The 19568-nt window shown below is 36.9% G+C and overlaps 1 protein-coding gene across 2 annotated transcripts in view; it reads left to right on the top strand.

The window, feature by feature from the left end:
* IFIH1 (interferon induced with helicase C domain 1) overlaps positions 1-19568 on the top strand; it is an 84905-nt gene that overhangs the window by 37370 nt on the left and 27967 nt on the right. Inside the window, exons 6-16 of one of the 2 annotated variants that reach the window (XM_061200747.1) lie at positions 2364-2574; positions 3634-3851; positions 5012-5128; positions 7941-8064; positions 8592-8861; positions 10150-10409; positions 12821-12970; positions 14101-14262; positions 17518-17708; positions 18178-18271; positions 18740-18998. In XM_061200747.1, the coding sequence (XP_061056730.1) occupies positions 2364-2574; positions 3634-3851; positions 5012-5128; positions 7941-8064; positions 8592-8861; positions 10150-10409; positions 12821-12970; positions 14101-14262; positions 17518-17708; positions 18178-18271; positions 18740-18919 (1977 nt within the window). In that variant the 3' untranslated portion in view covers positions 18920-18998. Of the gene's footprint in view, positions 1-2363; positions 2575-3633; positions 3852-5011; positions 5129-7940; positions 8065-8591; positions 8862-10149; positions 10410-12820; positions 12971-14100; positions 14263-17517; positions 17709-18177; positions 18272-18739; positions 18999-19568 lie in introns of those variants that run through there. The other variant, XM_061200756.1, reaches the window with a different exon arrangement.

Genomic DNA, 19568 nt, shown 5'->3' with positions numbered 1-19568 from the left:
AGGTAATTAAATTATGAGGAGTATAATGCACATTCTTTGATGTTTGCCCTTGAAACTCTTCCTGCCAACTCTATTTGCCACACTGTACACTCCTGGGCTTCCACTGTACAAATTCTCCTAGGATATGACCTTCAAGATGGCTTGGTTATTCCTTTCCCCAGTATAGGAGCTATTCTGAACGACTAGTGATGTGTAGCCTTGAGGTGTCAACTCAGCCACCTTCAGCAGGCACTACAACATACAGAGAGTCAGCTCTTTTTTTCTCTACATGCGACAAAACCTTTATTAACACTTTGAACAGGTTCAGCTATTACCGAAGCTGGTAATTTCTAAATGTAAATTGGGGTAGAATGAAGAGTAATGCCATCATTTGGGCATTGTGAATGAAGGACTGAAGAATTGACAGCCACCCCTCCGACAGAGGAGCAGGTGCAAGGGCAATGTTTTCTGGAAGTTGTAGTCAGATGGAGTGAGGCCATCTTCCATCTGCTTGTCTGTAGAGATGAGCTCTGCTGGCCAGGGGGGATGCCTTCCTTATTCTGGATTTTAGCTTTCACTTATATTCGCCACGATATCACTGGGTTCCTCCTCCAGGGTGATGGTCCTGCAGGTCAGGGTCTTCACGGAGATTTGCATTTTGACCTGTTAGCGAATGTGAAAATACTGTGAGTCACCAATCAGGTGGGGTCACCTCAGCGCCAACGCACTCACTGGACAGCCTCTCTGAAAGCGTTTTCACTGATTTGGTGTTTTTGTTTTTGTTTTGTTTTTTAATTGAAGTATAATTGACTTACAGTGTTTCAGGTGTACAACACAGTGCTTCAGTTTTATATATATATATATTATATATATATTTATATATAATATTTATATATATTTTATATATATATATATTATATATACTCTTTTTCAGATTCTTTTCCACTATAGGTTATTACAAGATATTGAACATAGTTCCCTGTTCTATACAGTAGGTCCTTATTATTTATCTATTTTATATATATTAATGTGTATCTGTTAATCCCAAATTCCCAATTTATCCCTCCCCTGCCTTTCCGCTTTGGTAATCATAAGTTTGTGGTTTTTTTTCTTTTTTTTTTTTCTTTTTGACTGCACCACGCAGCTTGTGGGATCTCAGTTCCCCAAGCAGGGATTGAACCTGGGCCATGGCAGTGAAAGGCTGGAATCCTAACCACTAGGTCACTAGGGAACTCCTATAAGTTTGTTTTCTATGTCTGTGAATCTACTTCTATTTTGTAAATAAGTTCATTTGTATCATTTTTTAAGATTCCTCATATAAGTGATATCATATCATTATTTGTCTTTCTCTGTCTGACTTACTTCACTTAGTAGGATAATCTCCAGGTCCATCCATGTTGCTGCAAGTGGCATTATTTAATTCTTTTTTATGGCTGAGTAATATTCCATTGTGTATATATGCCAAATCTTTTTTATCCATTCATCTGCTGATGGACATTTAGGTTGCTTCCATGTCTTGGCTATTGTAAATAATGCTGCTACGAACACTGGGGTGCATGTGTCTTTTCAAATTAGGGTTTTCATCTTTTCCAGATATACGCCTAGGAGTGGGATTGCTGAATCATATGGTTACTGAATTTTTATTTTTTAAGGAACCTGCTATTTTGTTCTTTCTCAGCCACCAAAGCTAGTCCAGCAGTCCATCCCTTCACCGCCATCCTTTCCCTTAGGCAATGTCTTGCCTCTTCACCTTTGGTTTTCTGCTTCCTCCAATTCCTTAGGCAGGTTGCCTCTGGCCTGATTCCCAAAAAATAACTCTACAGAACAATTCATAAGGGTCCTATGAACTGTTATACAAAATTTAAAGTACTCTGCTTGGTGTTCATAGCCCTTTATAGCTTGACCCTGTTTTACAATCTCAAAATTTATTTCTTATTCAGCCTTAGTTTCAGTTTATCTCTTCACTGACCCATGGTTTACAAGATTAAAATTCCTCCTTAACCCCCTCTTTTGAGGGGTCAGTTGCTTCTTCCATTTCGCTGTCACTTTCTATGTGTTTCCATGGGAGAATGATCACATTGTGTTGTGATAATTTGTTTTGTTTTGTTGATTCTTGGTCCATGCGCTCAGCTAGAATGAGTTCCTGACAGTTGTCAACCATAATTTAAACATCTTTGTGTCCCAGACACAATGTCTACACCTAATAGACATTCAATAAATGCTTATTGACATGTGAATGAATGGAATGATGGATAGGTTGTTACACCTAATTAACTGATAATGCAAACACCTCTGTTAATGCTTGACACATAGTAGGCCTTTGATCAATACTCCTTTTGTTTGACAATGCTCTTTCTCTCTTTCTAACTTTGGCATTTTTAAAGGTACCATTAGTTGAACAGCTCTTCCGCAAAGAGTTCGAACCATTTTTGAAGAAATTGTATCATGTTACTGGATTAAGTGGTGATACCCAATTGAAAATAACATTTCCAGAAGTTGTCAAGTCTCATGATGTTATTATCAGTACAGCTCAAATCCTTGAAAACTCCCTTTTAAACTTAGAAGAAGGCAAAGATGATGGTGTACAGTTGTCAGGTTCGTTGAAATGTTTATTTTTGTAAAAAGAATTAGTAATACTAAAGGTAGTAACAGAGGCTGTATTCGTTACATAATTTTTAAAATGTTGATTAATTTTGATTTATTATATTTTATCAATTTTTAATTGATGTATACTTGATTTACAATGTATTAATTTCTGCTGTACAGCAAAATGATTCATTTCTATATATAATACATTCTTTTTTATATTCTTTTCCATTATCGTTTATTGTAGGATATTGAATATAGTTCTCTGTGCTGTACAGTAGGATCTTGTTGTTTATCCATTCTAGGTGTAAAAGCTTACATCTGCTAACCCTAACCTCCCACTCCATAATTTTGATTTAGATTGTCTTCCATTGCTTAAATTTTCATTCAAACCCTTCTTCCTTAGGGAAGCAAACAAAAAGTTGGATAAGTTTTTAATTAGATCACTTTATTCTGCATATGAATATCATTATTATATCAAACACTTACTGGACTTTTCATTTACTCCGTATTTTTAATTACCAACAAGTTCTTTTTACATATTAGTGGATCCTGTTAGATATGCCTTCTTCTCCATAGAATAAATACAATCCTTTCTATTTTGTGGGGGATGGGAAGAAAAGGTAGGAGAGAGGTAGGGAAAGAAGTATATATAATCATAATAATTAAATGCAATGTTAAAACAAGGTAAAATTATTCCTCTTTAAATAATGTTTTTCATTTGATAGAATGAAAATAAAATTCACCAACTTAAAATTAAATATTTTTTAAAGAACAAAAATGTAATCCTGAGAGTTTTGAGGAATAAGCCAGGGTTTGAAGTCTATCCCATAACACTTTTTAGATCTATAAATTTTCCAAAACTCATCTATTAAGTGGGGATGGTGTCTAACAGGGATAGTTTCATGATTAATATACACAAACATCTGTATATACAGGTGGCTAGGATAGTTACATTTCCCCTTAAAAGGTGAAAGATGCTTGGCTGCTCAGTTTCCTAGCTTAAAGGTACTTTTATACTGTACCTTGCCAATATGGACAAATGAACCATTTGAATTTTCTTTTAAGACTTTTCTCTCATCATTATTGATGAATGCCATCACACCAACAAAGAAGCAGTCTATAATAACATCATGAGGCGTTATTTGAACCAGAAGTTGAAAAACAATAGACTTGAGAAAAAAAACAAACCGGTGATTCCCTTACCTCAGATACTGGGACTAACAGCGTCACCAGGTGTTGGAGCGGCCAAAAAGCAAGCCAAAGCTGAAGAACACATTTTAAAAGTAAGTAAATCATTAACTTTATGCATAACCCAAAAAACCAAAGTTAAAGAAAATGCCAGTGCTTCTTGGGTAAGATTAAGTCCAAGTGCCATGGCGTGCATGAAAGATGGTATTCCATGATCATCAGTTAAGTGAAATCTATACACTTTAAAGTAAATACACTCAATCTTCTACAAAACAGTAAGTGCCTTAATAAATAACTATGACACAGAACAATATCACAAAAATTATGGAAAGCAAACGTAATTAGTGAAAAATTGGGACAAATGAAATACCTTCTTCTAAATGTCTACCCCTATTGTTAAACTTAATGATCTATTTGATATAGAAATATGCATAAACTATGAAAGTTTCTAATTTTTATACACATTCCATGAGTTTCAAAATTGTATATTTTCTTCTGTGCTTTTTTTTGTTCTGTGTGATACTCGGATTCTGGGCAATTCAAATTAAATAGGAAAATGGAGATATGAGAACCTTTAATTAAAGGTGTATTTCTTGTCAGCTGCCCCAAATGGTAACAACACATAAAGTACTATTGTTGATCTCAAGCACTGAATGAATTCAGAGTAACTCACAAAGTATGTTGGCACCAAGGCATTGCATTTGTATGTTAAGTCCCTTTAAGTTGAAGTCAGTAAAAATCATAGAGTAGACAAAAGCACAATTATTGGTTCCAACATATAATTTATTACTAGCATTAAGGACTAACTCCAATCCAAATCCAGGCACATGGGCTTTGGCTGCTCCTGTCTTTGCACTGCCCTCTTTTATATGTAGAAGAAAGTGGTAATATGATCCATGGATGTCAAGATGACCCTTAAAATGCCTCATATAATATGGTTAGCTCATAACCATTCTCTTCCCATCTCTGCAATTTTCTGTACTCTCTCCACGTCAATTTTTCCAGCTGGAAAATGGAATGTAAGGAATGAAAATAAATACTTTTTTTTCCTGGAATTTTCCACCAACTTGATTTAGAAGTTCTTTTTTTACTCTATCAGGATAAATGTTATTGGTTAGTCAGATCCACAGTAAAGCAATACTAAAATGCTATGTTTAGCAAATCATGCTACCTACTTCTTACATGAGAAAGAATTCTACATTGAATCAATTGAAAGGGAAAAGTATTTGAATATTGAAAAATGTCTCTTTTTCAGATATGTGCCAATCTTGATGCATTTACCATTAAAACCGTGAAAGAAAATACTAATCAACTTAAAGACCAAATAAAGGAGCCATGTAAAAAGTTCGTAATCGCAGATGACACCAAAGAAGTATGTGCTTAAATTTTTTTTTTTTTTTATAAAATCTGGTAGTTTTTTTTTTTTTTTAAATGGTAGGTTTCTGCTTTTAAGATTTATTTATTTTTTTTTTACTGATTGACTGATTGGTTGCTATGTTGGGTCTTCGTTTCTGTGCTAGGGCTTTCTCTAGTTGCGGCAAGCAGGGACCACTCTTCATCGCGGTGCGCGGGCCTCTCACTATCGTGGCCTCTCTTGTTGCGGAGCACAGGCTCCAGACGCGCAGGCTCAGTAGTTGTGGCTCACAGGCCTAGTTGCTCCGTGGCATGTGGGATCTTCCCAGACCAGGGCTCGAACCCGTGTCCCCTGCATTGGCAGGCAGATTCTCAACCACTGCGCCACCAGGGAAGCCCCTTAAATTTTTATATTCATTTGATGGATGATACGGTACACAACTGAACGATACAAAGATTATTTATACTGACCATCTGAAAAATGTTATTTTGAAGTTTTAGCAAAAAAGTTACAGTGTTATTCCTTTTTTATTGATATTGGGCAGCAAAGCACTACTGTGAAGTCTCTCTTCAATTCTTCTTTCAGTTTTCTAGTTTATATGAAGAGTAGCTCAGTAGTTGGTTGACTGCATATGAGCCGCGATGGGGTAGGGGTGGCGGAGGGGATGAGGAGGGTTGAAAGGCTAAACTAGAGGGATCACCATAGTTTCTTTTATTCTTTTTACTTTCTTGATGAATTCCAGAATTGATTTACTGACATTGAACAGAGGCAACAGATTACAGTTGGCAATGATAATGGGAATCCTACCTACCTGACACATTTACTTTCTTATGAAAATACTTATGGTACAGCAGTGAAATATTTAATTTAATGGTATTTTTGTGATGAACACCTTCACTGATTATAAAAACCAACTGAGAGTCAGTTTGAATGTTATAACCAGTACATTATGTCAGTACTTTCTTTTGTAAAATATAAAAAGCATCATCAATTTTAGCTGTGTGTACTTGATAATAAGTGTAATCTTTGCAAATCTACCTCATAAGGATGTTGAATTATGTAATATGCATAACATAACATTGTGTTTGAAATGTAGGCACTGAACTAACGTTAGCAACCAATTGCCATAGGTCATTCTTTTTTGGAAATTCTGAAAAACAGCACTATCTATTCCAGCTGGAGTAGCACATTTGAATGTACTTTATTTTTCTTCACTTTTTGTTACTTATTCAGTTTTATTTGATAAGTTTAAATGCATGTTTCTAATCGTAATCATTAAAAAAAAAATCCACAACATCTGTGGTCATCCATTTACAATGCTTGGTGTCAGTTTATTTATCTCTTGTAAAAATAAAATACAGTGTGTGTGTGTGAAAAAAAAAAAGTGATGTAAAAAGAAGCTAATATGGCGTTATATGTCAATTATATCTCAATAAAAGAGCAAAGTAATAGTTATTAATCTGTTCTCCTATATAATTTACCTCTTGTATATAATTTTTTCATTTTGAGAATGTTATAAATGTTTGATTCTTGTATGTAGGACATACCTGAGTTTTAAATCTCACAATATTTTACCTTTTAATTGGTATGTTTACCTCGTTTATATGTGATATGTATGTGATAATGAATATATTTGACCTTCAGTCTAAAAAAAAAAATCCACATCCTCAGAGTATATTTTATTTTATTTATTTATTTTTTAATTAATTAATTAATTTATTTATTTTGGCTGTGCCGGGTCCCAGTTGTGGCACGCAGACTTCTTGGTTGCAGCATGCGGACTTCCTAGTTGCAGCATGTGGACTCTTAGTTGCGGCATGCATGAGGGATGCATGTGGGATCTAGTTCCCTGACCAGGGATCGGACCCGGGGCCCCTGCATTGGGAGTGCAGAGTCTTACCTACTGGACCACCAGGGAAGTCCTCTCAGAGTATATTTTAAAAGAATTTGCCATCTTACCTTTTAACTTAATTAACTTTGGTTATACTTTTTATTGAAGCATAACACACATACAGAAAAGTTCAAATTCGTAAGTGTACAGATTGCTGAATTTTCATAAACTGAACACACCTGTATAACCAAAATCCAGATCAAGGGACTTCCCTGGTGGTCCAGTAGTTAAGACTCTGCCCTTCCACTGCAGGGGGGGCTCCGGTTCGATTCCTGGAGAACTAAGATCCCACATGCTGCGCAGTGCGGCCAAAAAAAGAAAAAAGAAGAATCCAGATCAAGAGACAGAACATTGCCACAACCCTAAAAACTTCCCATTCTCCCCTCCAGTCACCCACCCCCCATGGGATAACTACTATCCTGACTTCTAACACCAAAGATGGCTTTTGACTGCTTTTGAACTTTATATAAATGAAATCCTATAGTATGTACTCTTCTGTGTCTGGCTTTTTTCAAAACTCTACCTTTTAACTTTTTATTTTGGTAGAAATAATACTGAAACCAGTTCTTCAAAAAGGAATGTTTTCTAAATTAAATTACAAGCTTTCTAAATAATTGGGGCATTACTTTAATATATATTTTTAAAATTACTATTAGCATTCAAAGTGTATATCATTCATTAATTTTATTTTTGTAAACTTTTAAATTGGAAATTCCAGCAGGGATACCTGGTGTTGGTGTGGTGTGGCTCGAGGGTGGAAGTAAAAGAGAAGCTGATAAAAAAATCAGTGTACAAAGAGGTGATCAGAGTGACTTGTTACTTTGTCTAGACAAAGATTCTGAATCAAATTTGTTATAACATGGAAATTATTTTAACAAAGATAATGTTATTCATTCAGCAATATAAACATGTAAGAATAAGTGTATAATTTGTTTTTAGGATCCATTTAAAGATAAACTTATAGAAATAATGACAAAGATTCAAACTTTTTGCCAAATTAGTCCAATGTCAGATTTTGGAACTCAACCCTATGAACAATGGCTCATTCAAATGGAAAAAAAAGGTAATTTGGGTTTTGACATAACACAATTTATCCCATGTTTATGCCATGTTTCCAGATCACATATTCCCAAGCAAACTGAAAGTAAGTGTAATAGCCAATGGAATTTCTGTGTTCTGAGTAGGACAAGGATAAACACATTCTAATTCCTTATCTAAGGAAAGAGGCACCAATTCATTTTCTCTTTATCTCCAGAGTCTTTCACTTATTGTATATTTAAAATATTAAGATAAATGTTAGTATCTCTGTTTCCAAATGCAAATGCAAGCAATATGTTTTTCATGCCATTCTTCTGAGTCAGCATGAGTCAAGTATGTTTTCTTGCTGACGCAGAACACAAGTAGCAAGTCTAGGAGTCAAAAAACTTGCCCCTGTTAGTGCTCATGGCACGTTTTGAGCCTTAATTTGCTCATTTCAAAACCATGGTAAAGCCTATTTTCGAATCAGTATCATAAACATATTCAAGTCCACAGCACAGTTGGGGGGGGTGTTCTATCATTATTTCACTCTACATAACATATTTTTCATAGCTGCAAGAGAAGGAAATCGCAAAGATCGTGTTTGTGCAGAACATCTGAGGAAGTACAATGAGGCCCTACAAATTAATAATACAATCCGAATGATTGATGCATATAATCACCTTGAAACTTTCTACAATGATGAGAAAGAAAAGAAGTTTGCAGTCCTAGGAGATGACAGTGATGAGAGTGATGATGATGGTGATGATGAAGATGCAGGTGATGAAAAGAAACCTTTGAAGCTGGATGAGTCAGATGGATTTCTCATGACTTTATTTTTGGGTAAGAATCAGTGTAACATTTTTGCATGGTCTCATGCATTTACTTCTTTGGCATGAACCCACTGCTTCTCAAGAGCTCTTCAAAAGTCCCTCTTAAAATAATCTTTCATTGTGAAAGAAGAAATCCCACTCATATTGGGGCTATTTCTGATTGATGGGATTAAGTAGCCATGAACTGTATGATCATAATCATTCGGTCATCTGGTTTTATTGTCAAGATGACTGCAATAAATTTATCTTAAAAACTAGCCTAATTATTAGATATGGCACAAGACTAACTGTAGTTGAACATCTTAGTACTTCATTATATAAAATCTTCCAGTTAGTTATTCACATATTTTACTAATTTAAACTAATTATTTCTTGCAAATCAAAACTGTAATGAGGTATCACCTCACGCAGTCAGAATGGCCATCATTAAAAAGTCTACAAATAGTAAATGCTGGAGAGGGTGTGGAGAAAAGAGAGCCCTCCTACACTGCTGGTGAGAATGTAAATTGGTGCAGCCACTATGGAGAACAATATGGAAGCTCCTCAAAAATCTAAAAATAGAGTTACTATATGATCCAGCAATCCCACTCCTGGGCATATATCCAGAGAAAACTCTAATTCTGAAAGATGCAAACACCGCAATGTTCATAACAGCACTATTTGTAATAGCCAAGACATGGAAGAAACCTAAAAGTCCATCAATAGATGAATGGATACAAAAGATGTGGTATAGATAGATAGATGATAGATATAGATATATATAGATAATGGAATACTACTCATCCATAAAAAAGAATGAAAAAAATGCCATTTGCAGCAACATGGATGGACCTAGAGATTATCATACTAAGTGAAGTAAGTCAGACAGAAAGACAAATAATTATATGATACCACTTATATGTGGAATCTCAAATATGATACAAAGGAACTTATTTATAAAACAGAAACAGACTCACAGACATAGAAAACAAACTTATGGTTACCAAAGGGGAAAGGTAGTGGGAGAGGGATAAATTAGGAGTTTGGGATGAGCAGATACAAACTACTATTTATAAAATAGATAAATAACAAGGTCCTACAGTATAGCACAGAGAACTATATTCAATATCTTGTAATATTGTATTCAATATCTTGTAATAAACCATAATGGAAAAGAATCTGAAAAAGAATATATATATGTATCATACTTAGGTATATATAACTGAATCACTGTACTGTATACCCGAAACTAACACAACATTGTAAATCAAGTATACTTCAATAAAAAAGAAAATAAATAAACTAATTATTTCTTAAAGAAAATAAGAAAATGTTGAAAAAGCTGGCTATAAACCCAGAACATGAAAATGAAAAGCTGACCAAATTGAGAAACACCATAATGGAACAATATACAAGGGCCGAGGAATCCGCACGAGGAATAATTTTCACGAAAACACGACAAAGTGCATATGCCCTTTCCCAGTGGATTACTGAAAATGAAAAATTTGCAGAAGTAGGAGTCAAAGCCCACCATCTGATTGGAGCTGGACACAGCAGTGAGTTCAAGCCCATGACACAGGTGAAACCATCCTTTTGGATTTTTTTTCCTTATGCCATTATTTATCTTCCCAGTTTAGTTGTAGTCTTTTTTTCATCAATTTCCCACCAACCCACCAATACTTTAATGGAATGAAACACTTGTTCTTGAAAGAAAATTGTTTAATAGCAATCAATCTGTGGTATTTGATAGGCTAACCATTGTTCTAGGAATCATTTTTTTCCACATTCTTGGAGGAACTTTCTAGATTGAGTTTCCTTTGCAAAAAATGATTGACATTTAAACTTAGTAACAAAATGGGAAAACAATTACAATATAATATCAAGTGGAAAAATCAAATTCCCACAAAAATGTGTGCATTATAATTAGAATTATGTAAAATATGTTTGCATAGAATGAGATCTTGAAGGGAACTTGGAAAAATTAAGACATTTGATGTGTTAGAGATTTGGGACTATGAGAGATTTTCTTTTCCTTTTTAAGATTTGTTTTGTTTTATTTTCAATTCATTTTACTACTTTTGTGCACAGTATTAAAAAAACACTTGGGAGAGAAAAAAAGACAGTCATAGAGATTATAAGCATGGGTGAAACCAGGATAGCTTGTTAGAGTAAAATGTTCTTCTGAAGTCATATTGGTCCTCAGTCTTGCTGGACAAGGGGACACTTCAGTTCTGTTATGTTCATCATCATTTGGTCCACTGGAGCAAATTAAATCTATTTTAATGTTTGCTGAAAAAAGTCATTCTTGAAATTGTCCACCATAACTCTCAGTATACTCTCTACACGTACTCATGTTAAAGTTGCCTCTAAAGTTTATGCCAGAGAAAGCACTGTTTTCCTTGGGTAAGGAGTTTACATTCTTTTTTATGATGAGAGCTGGTTTACTTAATATGTTTCTCTTTTTGCCCTAGCTTCCAGGAAGCTCACAGGCAAAATTGAAGTTCATTTTCTCAGCCTATGTGTTAATCCTTGCAAGTAATACACCTATACTCTTTCACTTTTGGTCCTGTTTTTAGGTTTTTATTCTATTAGCTTTAGTGTTAAGACTTTGATTTTATGTGGCCTCAGCTCCTCTTTGAAAAGAGATGGAGTACAAATGGAAGGTATGCATTCAAGCTACTTTTTGCTCCTTACCCATTTCAGACTTGGTGGCTGCATGCCTAAATTTAGAACATGCCCCCTTCCTCACTCCCCACATCCCTACCTGTAAACTGAGCTGGACTTATTGGAAGAGGAGTTAGGCATCTATGTGATATGATTTGAGGGTCTGACACTGTGTCTGAAATTTTCCTTATTAAAGTTACTCCTGTGAATGAAGGCACAAACATCTGCTAAAATCCAAAGACATGTAAGTTTTTATCAGTGGATATGAGTGCAAGAAGGAGAAATTATCAGAGAAGACTGGAGAGCGATCTTTCTGCAGGATTCTCTAGCAGTTAGGAGTCAAATAAAGACACCTGACATGCTGCCTCTGAAAAGAAAGGGATGGGAATAGGAGAACATACAGTTTGTCTGACAGGTGTATTTTTGTTTAATGTTTGGGGGCAAAAGATAGGGTGAATGTGCACCAAAGGCCACTGGACCAACAGCTTTGATAAGAATGGTTATGAAAATAAAACTCCACTGGCCACATCAAGCTAGGATTATGCTCAATCATTCCTCCTATGCAAGGGCCAGAGTGCATATTTGATTTCTTTACCCATATTAACTTTCAAAATTCAGATTTTTTCACAAATATAGCTGTTTTAATTACATTTTTAATAACTTATTCTTTCATTTTTATTTATATCCTTTTGAACAGATAATATATTTACCTCTTTCAAAATTAATGAGGTACAGGATGTACCACTGTCCTCCAGTCTCCCAGCTCCCCTCACTGGAGGCAGCCAATGTTTTCAGTTTCTTCCAGGAATATTTCTTTCTTTTTTTTTTTTTTTGCTTGAATGTCTCTTAAAATGACCAATGCAGTATATCGTGTGTATTTTCTCTGTGACTCAAAATTCTACTATCTTTAAAATTGTCACTGCATCTTATCCTCTGTTAAAGAGTCTGAAATTAATGTATCAATAGTAAAAAGCAAAGCCTATTTTAGTTTCTTATTGCTGGATCCTCTTCTCAACTGAAAGCATCTCCTTTCTACCTCCCAAGTCACCCATCAATTTGTTTCCTTGGCATAAATGATGGCCTTCCCACCTCCAGACTGGAGGATGGAAATATTTTTGTCATTGTGTAGTAATCCCAGATTGGAAATCAAATGTTGTCTCACCACCATGTCTTTGTTCCATGCCAAAAACAGATGGCAGCAAATCAGTGGATGATTTAATCCTTTAATTTACACTGACCAGTTGCAATTTAATATTTCTTTTCCTAATTAGAAGATTTTAATGTGTTTAGTGTTACAACATTTAATTTACTAAAATGTTTCTTCAGAATGAACAAAAAGAAGTCATTAGTAAATTTCGCACGGGAAAAATAAATCTGCTTATCGCTACCACAGTGGCAGAAGAAGGTCTGGATATTAAAGAATGTAATATCGTTATCCGTTATGGTCTCGTCACTAACGAAATAGCCATGGTCCAGGTACATTCAAATACCCCGATTATGTTAATTTTTGATTTTGTGTTCTTGTTTTGTTTTCTTTTAGTAAAACAGCACACATAGGTTTAAAAATATATCTTTTCCTACGAAAAGAGAAATCAACCAGATAACCAGACAGCCACCAAATTAAGAAATACTTGGATTTCAGGAGTCCAGGTGTTATTCAGTGCCTCACTACCCAGAATGCATTTTTCATGAGGATGATATTATAGTTGATAGTGAGGTTCCTGGGCAAGGCCATAACATTTTCTGTTACTGAAAATGTACCTAAATATTATCACTTTATACAGAAGACTATAGAAATGTATCACCACGTTGAGCATGATTTCATGGAAATATGTGCTCAGCATTGAGGGTAGGATGCCAGGAGCAGAGCCGCACTCTCCACAGCTCTGGCGGCAAGGTCAGAGATGCCCTTCTCCCCATTCAGTCCTCCTACGGGGTGGGGGGCAGTGGGACTTCCCCAGCCCAAATCACTGATGACGGTTCACAGGGTTTGAGAGGGGTGCCCCGGGGAACAGAAAGGCGGGACAGGATGCCCTTGTGTTATTGAGGCTTTTTTTTTTTTTTTTTTTTTTTAATTTATTTATTTATTTATTTTTGGCTGTGTTGGGTCCTCGCCTCTGTGCGAGGGCTTTCTCCAGTTGCGGCGAGCGGGGGCCACTCCTCACCGCGGTCCGCGGGCCTCCCACCGTCGCGGCCCCTCCCGTTGCGGAGCACAAGCTCCAGACGCGCAGGCTCAGTAGCTGTGGCTCACGGGCCCAGCTGCTCCGCGGCATGCGGGATCCTCCCAGACCAGGGCTCGAACCCGCGTCCCCTGCATTGGCAGGCAGACTCCCAACCACTGCGCCACCAGGGAAGCCCTATTGAGGCTTTTGAGGGCTGGTGTGGGGACTTAACCACCCTCATTCTAGGACATTTTTTCTGCATTAAGGTGCATTTTGAGTTTGAAATAGCCGACTAAGAAAGAATGAAGAAGAATTAACTTTACAGAGAAGAGAGGGATCATTTGAGGTTGGGATGCTGAGCGGTGAATATCATTCCAGGACAAAAACGGGAGCATTCACGGCCAGGCACAGTCCTTCATTGACTTGATTTCTTTCTGTTCTCAGGCCCGTGGGCGAGCCAGAGCTGATGAGAGCACCTACGTCCTGGTTGCCCAAAGAGGCTCAGGAGTTATTGAACGTGAGGCAGTTAATGATTTCCGAGAGACGATGATGTATAAAGCTATAGACCGTGTTCAGAATATGAAACCAGAGGAGTACAATCATAAGGTATTGTTTTGGGCCAACTCTGAATTTTGGTTTTCCCTTTAAAATGGCTGCCTGTGGCTACCATTGATATCTCTGTGGCTAAGTCTCCAGACAGAAATTGTGCTGAATTATAAATTCCAGTTTGATGAGCTATGCTGAGTCCAGATTCACATACAAAGAATCAAGATCCATGGTGGGCAGAAATTGTCAGGGAGCCGTTCTATAAACTTTGATGATATAAACTTACATTGTCCCTAATCCAGAAAGACTAGTGCAACTCACTCGTTCAACCCTACCTGGTCATTTTGGTCTGGTCTAATCTGGACAGGCACAATTATTTCATTCCAGAAATATCTGTGAAGTGCCTACTGTGTGTCAGGCAACAGTGTAGAAACAGAACACAGCGGCAAGCAACACAGATAGACCCCTGCTGCATGAAACTTATATTCGAGTACGTACATGGTGAGATTTGAGGAGGGGAAACAATAAACAGAAATAAGGCAACTAATACATTGAATGGAAAGAAGAGCTGGAGAATTAGAACAGGACAATGTGAAACAAGCTTCTAGATGGGCACTTTAGGTTAGGTGTTTGGGAAAGGCTTCTTAGAGGGAGAGACATTGAGGCTAGCCCTGAATGGTAAGAAAATACATCATATATCATCTAGCTGCATCTCAGTTTACTAACATGGAATCATTTGAGTTGTGAGAGGAATGCAGCGAAGGAAGAATGTATTTCTACAATATTTCAGGAAATCCCCCATACCACTGAATTAAAGACTGTAACTACTATAATAGCAAACAATCCATTTAGAAGAAAATTCACACCCTTGCATATGGGTGTGAATGTTAGTTTCTTAACATTGGAATTGGCTCTACCCTAAATAGAGTTTCACAAAAGGGATGCTTTCAAATTGGTGTGCATTGCTATAACCAACTCCAAGGTTTCCTGGCCAGGTTTCTACATGAATTTATATTTTAAAACCCCTTTAAATATAAGGCAAACCAAACATTTTGTGGTGTCAGATCAAACATTTGTGGCCATATAATACCCCTGGAAAGTTATTGTTTTACATTTAAAGTCCTAAATAAATCAGTCAAGTGGGATGTTTTCAAAGGTTGATGTTTCAAGACCTGCTGTTTTGTATAAACTCTAGAACCATCTCTGGAGTTTATGAGTCACATTTTTCCAGATAATCTCTAGAAAAAGACCAGTCCCGTTGGGGGCCCTGGAATGGACTATATTTTTAGGTCTCCTTTGGCTAAGAGACCTACTCTCCTGAAACTACTCCAGGTAGACAAACCCAGAGAAGGGATGGCAATGACGTGGGGTATATGCCACCACTACTCTGTACAAAGCCCCCAGCACCCATTGCCACCAGGTCAAAGCACTCCTTTCTTCTGACTTAAGAACCTCCTCAACACAACTTTCAGGCAACCACCAATGAATGGTGAGAGTTGACACGTAAGGGGAAGTTTATTCTCCATGTCCTATACTGAGTTTATACATAACTGAAAGCTTCTTCAATCAAATCAGACTTCTAGGAGCAAGTTGAAGATGTTAAACATATTCCCTGGCCTTCACCCAACAACATTTGCCACATTTTTACTTTTTATTTGGGCTTTGATCATAGCTGTGCCCCCCATATATTTGTTATGATCTCTTTTCTCTTTTTGCCCCTCTAATTGTTTCATATTCTTTACTAGTTTAGAGCTACTCTTTTGGTTTCCAGTGTCCTGATTACATATCCAGACACTGACCTTGGTTTTGTTGTCTTTTTTTCTGTCGAGCTCATAGGTGTTTCTTAATTGCCCACATGTATCTGTTCCTGTATGCCAAATCATCTTTGCACCAGCTCGCTGACCTGTAAATAGCTTGCAAGAACAACCTAATTAAACTTTTAAAGAACAGAATACTTCAATTCATTACATTGTTATAATTTACATGGGAAATTAGTCTTCATACTTGTCTGATTAAACTATGTCATAGCCTGCAGGCTCACTTGCAAGGTTTTGTTCTCTTTTCTGTGCTAAATATGGCTGCCTCAAATCAAGGTCTAAAACACAGAGGCGAGAGCCAAAGAGATGGGCCATTCAGCTTTGCTCCTCAAAACTATAGTTTACTTTTACTGAAAACTTTCCTTCGATCTTAAGGAAAACAATGGCTTCCTCCACAACTTAATATAAATTTGTCATCTCTGAGAGGTTTAGTTTGGAGGTAAATTATTTAAGAACTAGGTTTTCTATTGTGAAATTGTATAGGTATGAGAACTGGCCAGTCCCTACCTCAAGTTTTATATCTCTCATAAACTATATTTTCTCTGTTATGAAATATTGATAAGTTTCTCTACTAGCCACAGAATGGGGGATATAAAAATTTAAGGACTTATTCTCTCATATAAAGAATGTGGGCAGTGGGCAATCTAGACCCATACAATCACTCCATGACGTCCTGAGGAAGCCAAAACTCCTCTCTCTTCTCTGCCCTTTATTATTTGGCTTCCATTCTCAAGGTCAAAGCTTTTAGAATTTCAGCTGCTGCATGTTCACTCTAAGAAGGAAGGAAGAGGAAGATGGAAAAGACAACAGTGCCCATGCCAACTATCTGATACTTATGGAACTTTCCTGGAAATTTCACTCAACATCTTCTTATGTCTCAAAGGCCACTGGTTTGGAAATGTCCTCATTTAGCTGGCATATTTCCACTCAGAATAAAATTATAGTTCTGTTCCTACGAAGAATGGCTGCTGAGTGGGAAACTAGTATTTTCTGTCACAAATGTATAGAGGAGATAAAGATAGCTAAGAGTCTGGAAATTACAACATATGAAGAAAAATGAAAGAAACCGGGGGCTTATCATGGATAAGAAACGACTAAGGGTGATGAAGTAACAGTGTTTAGTTCTTTAAAGAGACTCCATGTGGAAGAAAAATTAGACTTATTTTATGAGACAGAATTAAAACTAACGGAGGTGGGGGTTAGAGGGGTTTTTTTTTTTTTAATATTGCCAAAGACTTTCTCACAACAGAACTTTTCCAAAATGGAATGGGCTGTGTTTTGAACACCTGAGGATTCCATATTTCTGTGATTACAGGAGAAGATTCTATACTAAATTCTTTGAGGGCCATCACCTCATTACTTCTATTTCTAGACCAAGTGTAGAATTTCATGAGTCAAGTGTACATTTTCATAACTGTCTAAGATCTCTGAATTCCAGGAGACTTACTTCAGTGAAACTATGAAAAAGACCACATTGAATATTCTTTTCTTGATGCAGATTTTGGAATTACAGATGCAAAGTATATTGGAAAAGAAAATGAAAATCAAGAGAAGTATTGCAAAGCAGTTCAAGGACAACCCATCATTAATAAGTTTTCTCTGTAAAAACTGTAGTGTGCTAGCCTGCTCTGGAGAAGATATCCACGTAATTGAAAAGATGCACCATGTCAATATGACACCAGAGTTCAAGTAAGTCCAGGAAGACTTAATTTTAAGTTTCTTTATAAGGGATGAAGCAGGTTGTATTGTAAATGTTCTTCTAAAATAGTACAAGTGAGATTCATTATTTTTCAGAACTTTCCTTTCTCAGCCCCCAAATTATAAACCCTATTTCATGTCCATTTTTCAAATACATGCACTGGGGCAGGAAAGGAGAAGTGAAAGCCACTTTCAACCAAGGCACATCAGTTTGTGAATGCTCATATTTGTTCTCAACTTCTTGAACAACTTAAGTCTAGTTAAAGTAATCAGCAGACTTGAAAGAAGCTACAAAAGGCAACATACCCCTTGAGAGGTGCCTGATGATCTGGAAGAAGGGATGAGGTGCTGGCTGGTGCATGCATGTGGACAAGTGGCACGCCCAGCAATGCGTGCCGTGTACTGCATACTGGTCCTGTGTGAATTCTCAGGGGTGATTCTGACTCCTTGATAATTTTAGGAAACTGTACATTGTGAGAGGAAACAAAGCACTGCAAACAAAGTTTGCTGACTATCAAACAAATGGAGAGATAATCTGCAAAGAATGTGGCCAAGTAAGTAAATTGCTGTGGGCTTAATTTTACTTTGGCCAAAAGAAATTCTTAATTGAATGTGCTCTTTTTTAAAAAATATTTATTTATTTATTTATCTTTGGCTGCATTGGGTCTTCGTTGCTGTGCGCAGGCTTTCTCTATCTGCGGCGAGAGGGGGCTACTCTTTGTTGCGGTGCGAGGGCTTCTCATTGCGGTGGCTTCTCTTGTTGCGGAGCATGGGCTCTAGGCGCGCGGGCTTCAGTAGTTGTGGCTCGCGGGCTCAGTAGTTGTGGCTCACGGGCTCTAGAGCGCAGGCTCAGTAGTTGGCTCACATGGGCTTAGTTGCTCCACGGCATGTGGGATCTTCCAAGACCAGGGTTCGAACCCGTGTCCCCTGCATTGGCAGGTGGATTCTTAACCACTGTGCCACCAGGGAAGCCCGTGAATGTGCATTTAATTTTTCCTCTTGCTCTCTCTTTTGTTTTCCAGGCTTGGGGAACGATGATGGTGCACAAAGGCCTAGATTTGCCTTGTCTCAAAATAAAGAATTTTGTAGTGGTTTTCAAAAATAATTTACCAAAGAAGCAATACAAAAAGTGGGTAGAATTACCAATGACATTTCCCGATCTTAACTATTCAGAATATTGTTTGTTTAGTGATGAAGATTGACATTTGATTCAAGATTCTTTTAAAATATTATCAACTTGACATTTAACATGATTTTGATTATTGTTTTCATTATACTACAGAACTGATGTGAGAATTAATAAAAATCATTGCTTTACTCTGTGTTGACCTGTGTGCAAGAAGACAATATATTATACTTTCAATTTCTACCTTGTTAGTGGGCAGAGGTAAAGAAAAGCTACCAGTAAAACTCTTTAGTGTGGAGCATTATAGTACAGTGGAAAGAATGCTCGGGTATAAATGAGGATCTGAGGTACTAATCTCAGTCCTGTCAGTAATTTTCAGAATAAAATTAAGCAAATCAGTTCATCTCTCTGAATTAGTCTCCTTGTTGGTGAAATGGTTATGGTATTATCTGCCTTTGCTTTTATTAGCTTTCTATTGCTTCATAACAAATTACCACAAATTTAGTGGCTTCAAACAACACCCATTTATTATTGCACATGTTCTGTAGGCCAGAGGTCAAGGCGGGGTCCTCTGCTCAGTGTCTCAGAAGGCCGAAATCAAGGTGTCGGCCAGATGATGTTCTCATCCAGATACACTGGGGGAAGAATCAGTTCCAAGCTCTTTCAGGTTGCTGGCTGTCACCTCCTTGCAGCTGAAGACTAGGATTCCTGTTTTCTTGCTAGCT

The sequence above is a fragment of the Eubalaena glacialis genome, chromosome 1, assembly GCF_028564815.1.
Source record: "Eubalaena glacialis isolate mEubGla1 chromosome 1, mEubGla1.1.hap2.+ XY, whole genome shotgun sequence".
NCBI lineage: Eukaryota > Metazoa > Chordata > Mammalia > Artiodactyla > Balaenidae > Eubalaena > Eubalaena glacialis.
The sequence above is the reverse complement of the archived record's forward strand: the minus strand, read 5'-3'. Positions and strand labels throughout refer to the sequence as shown.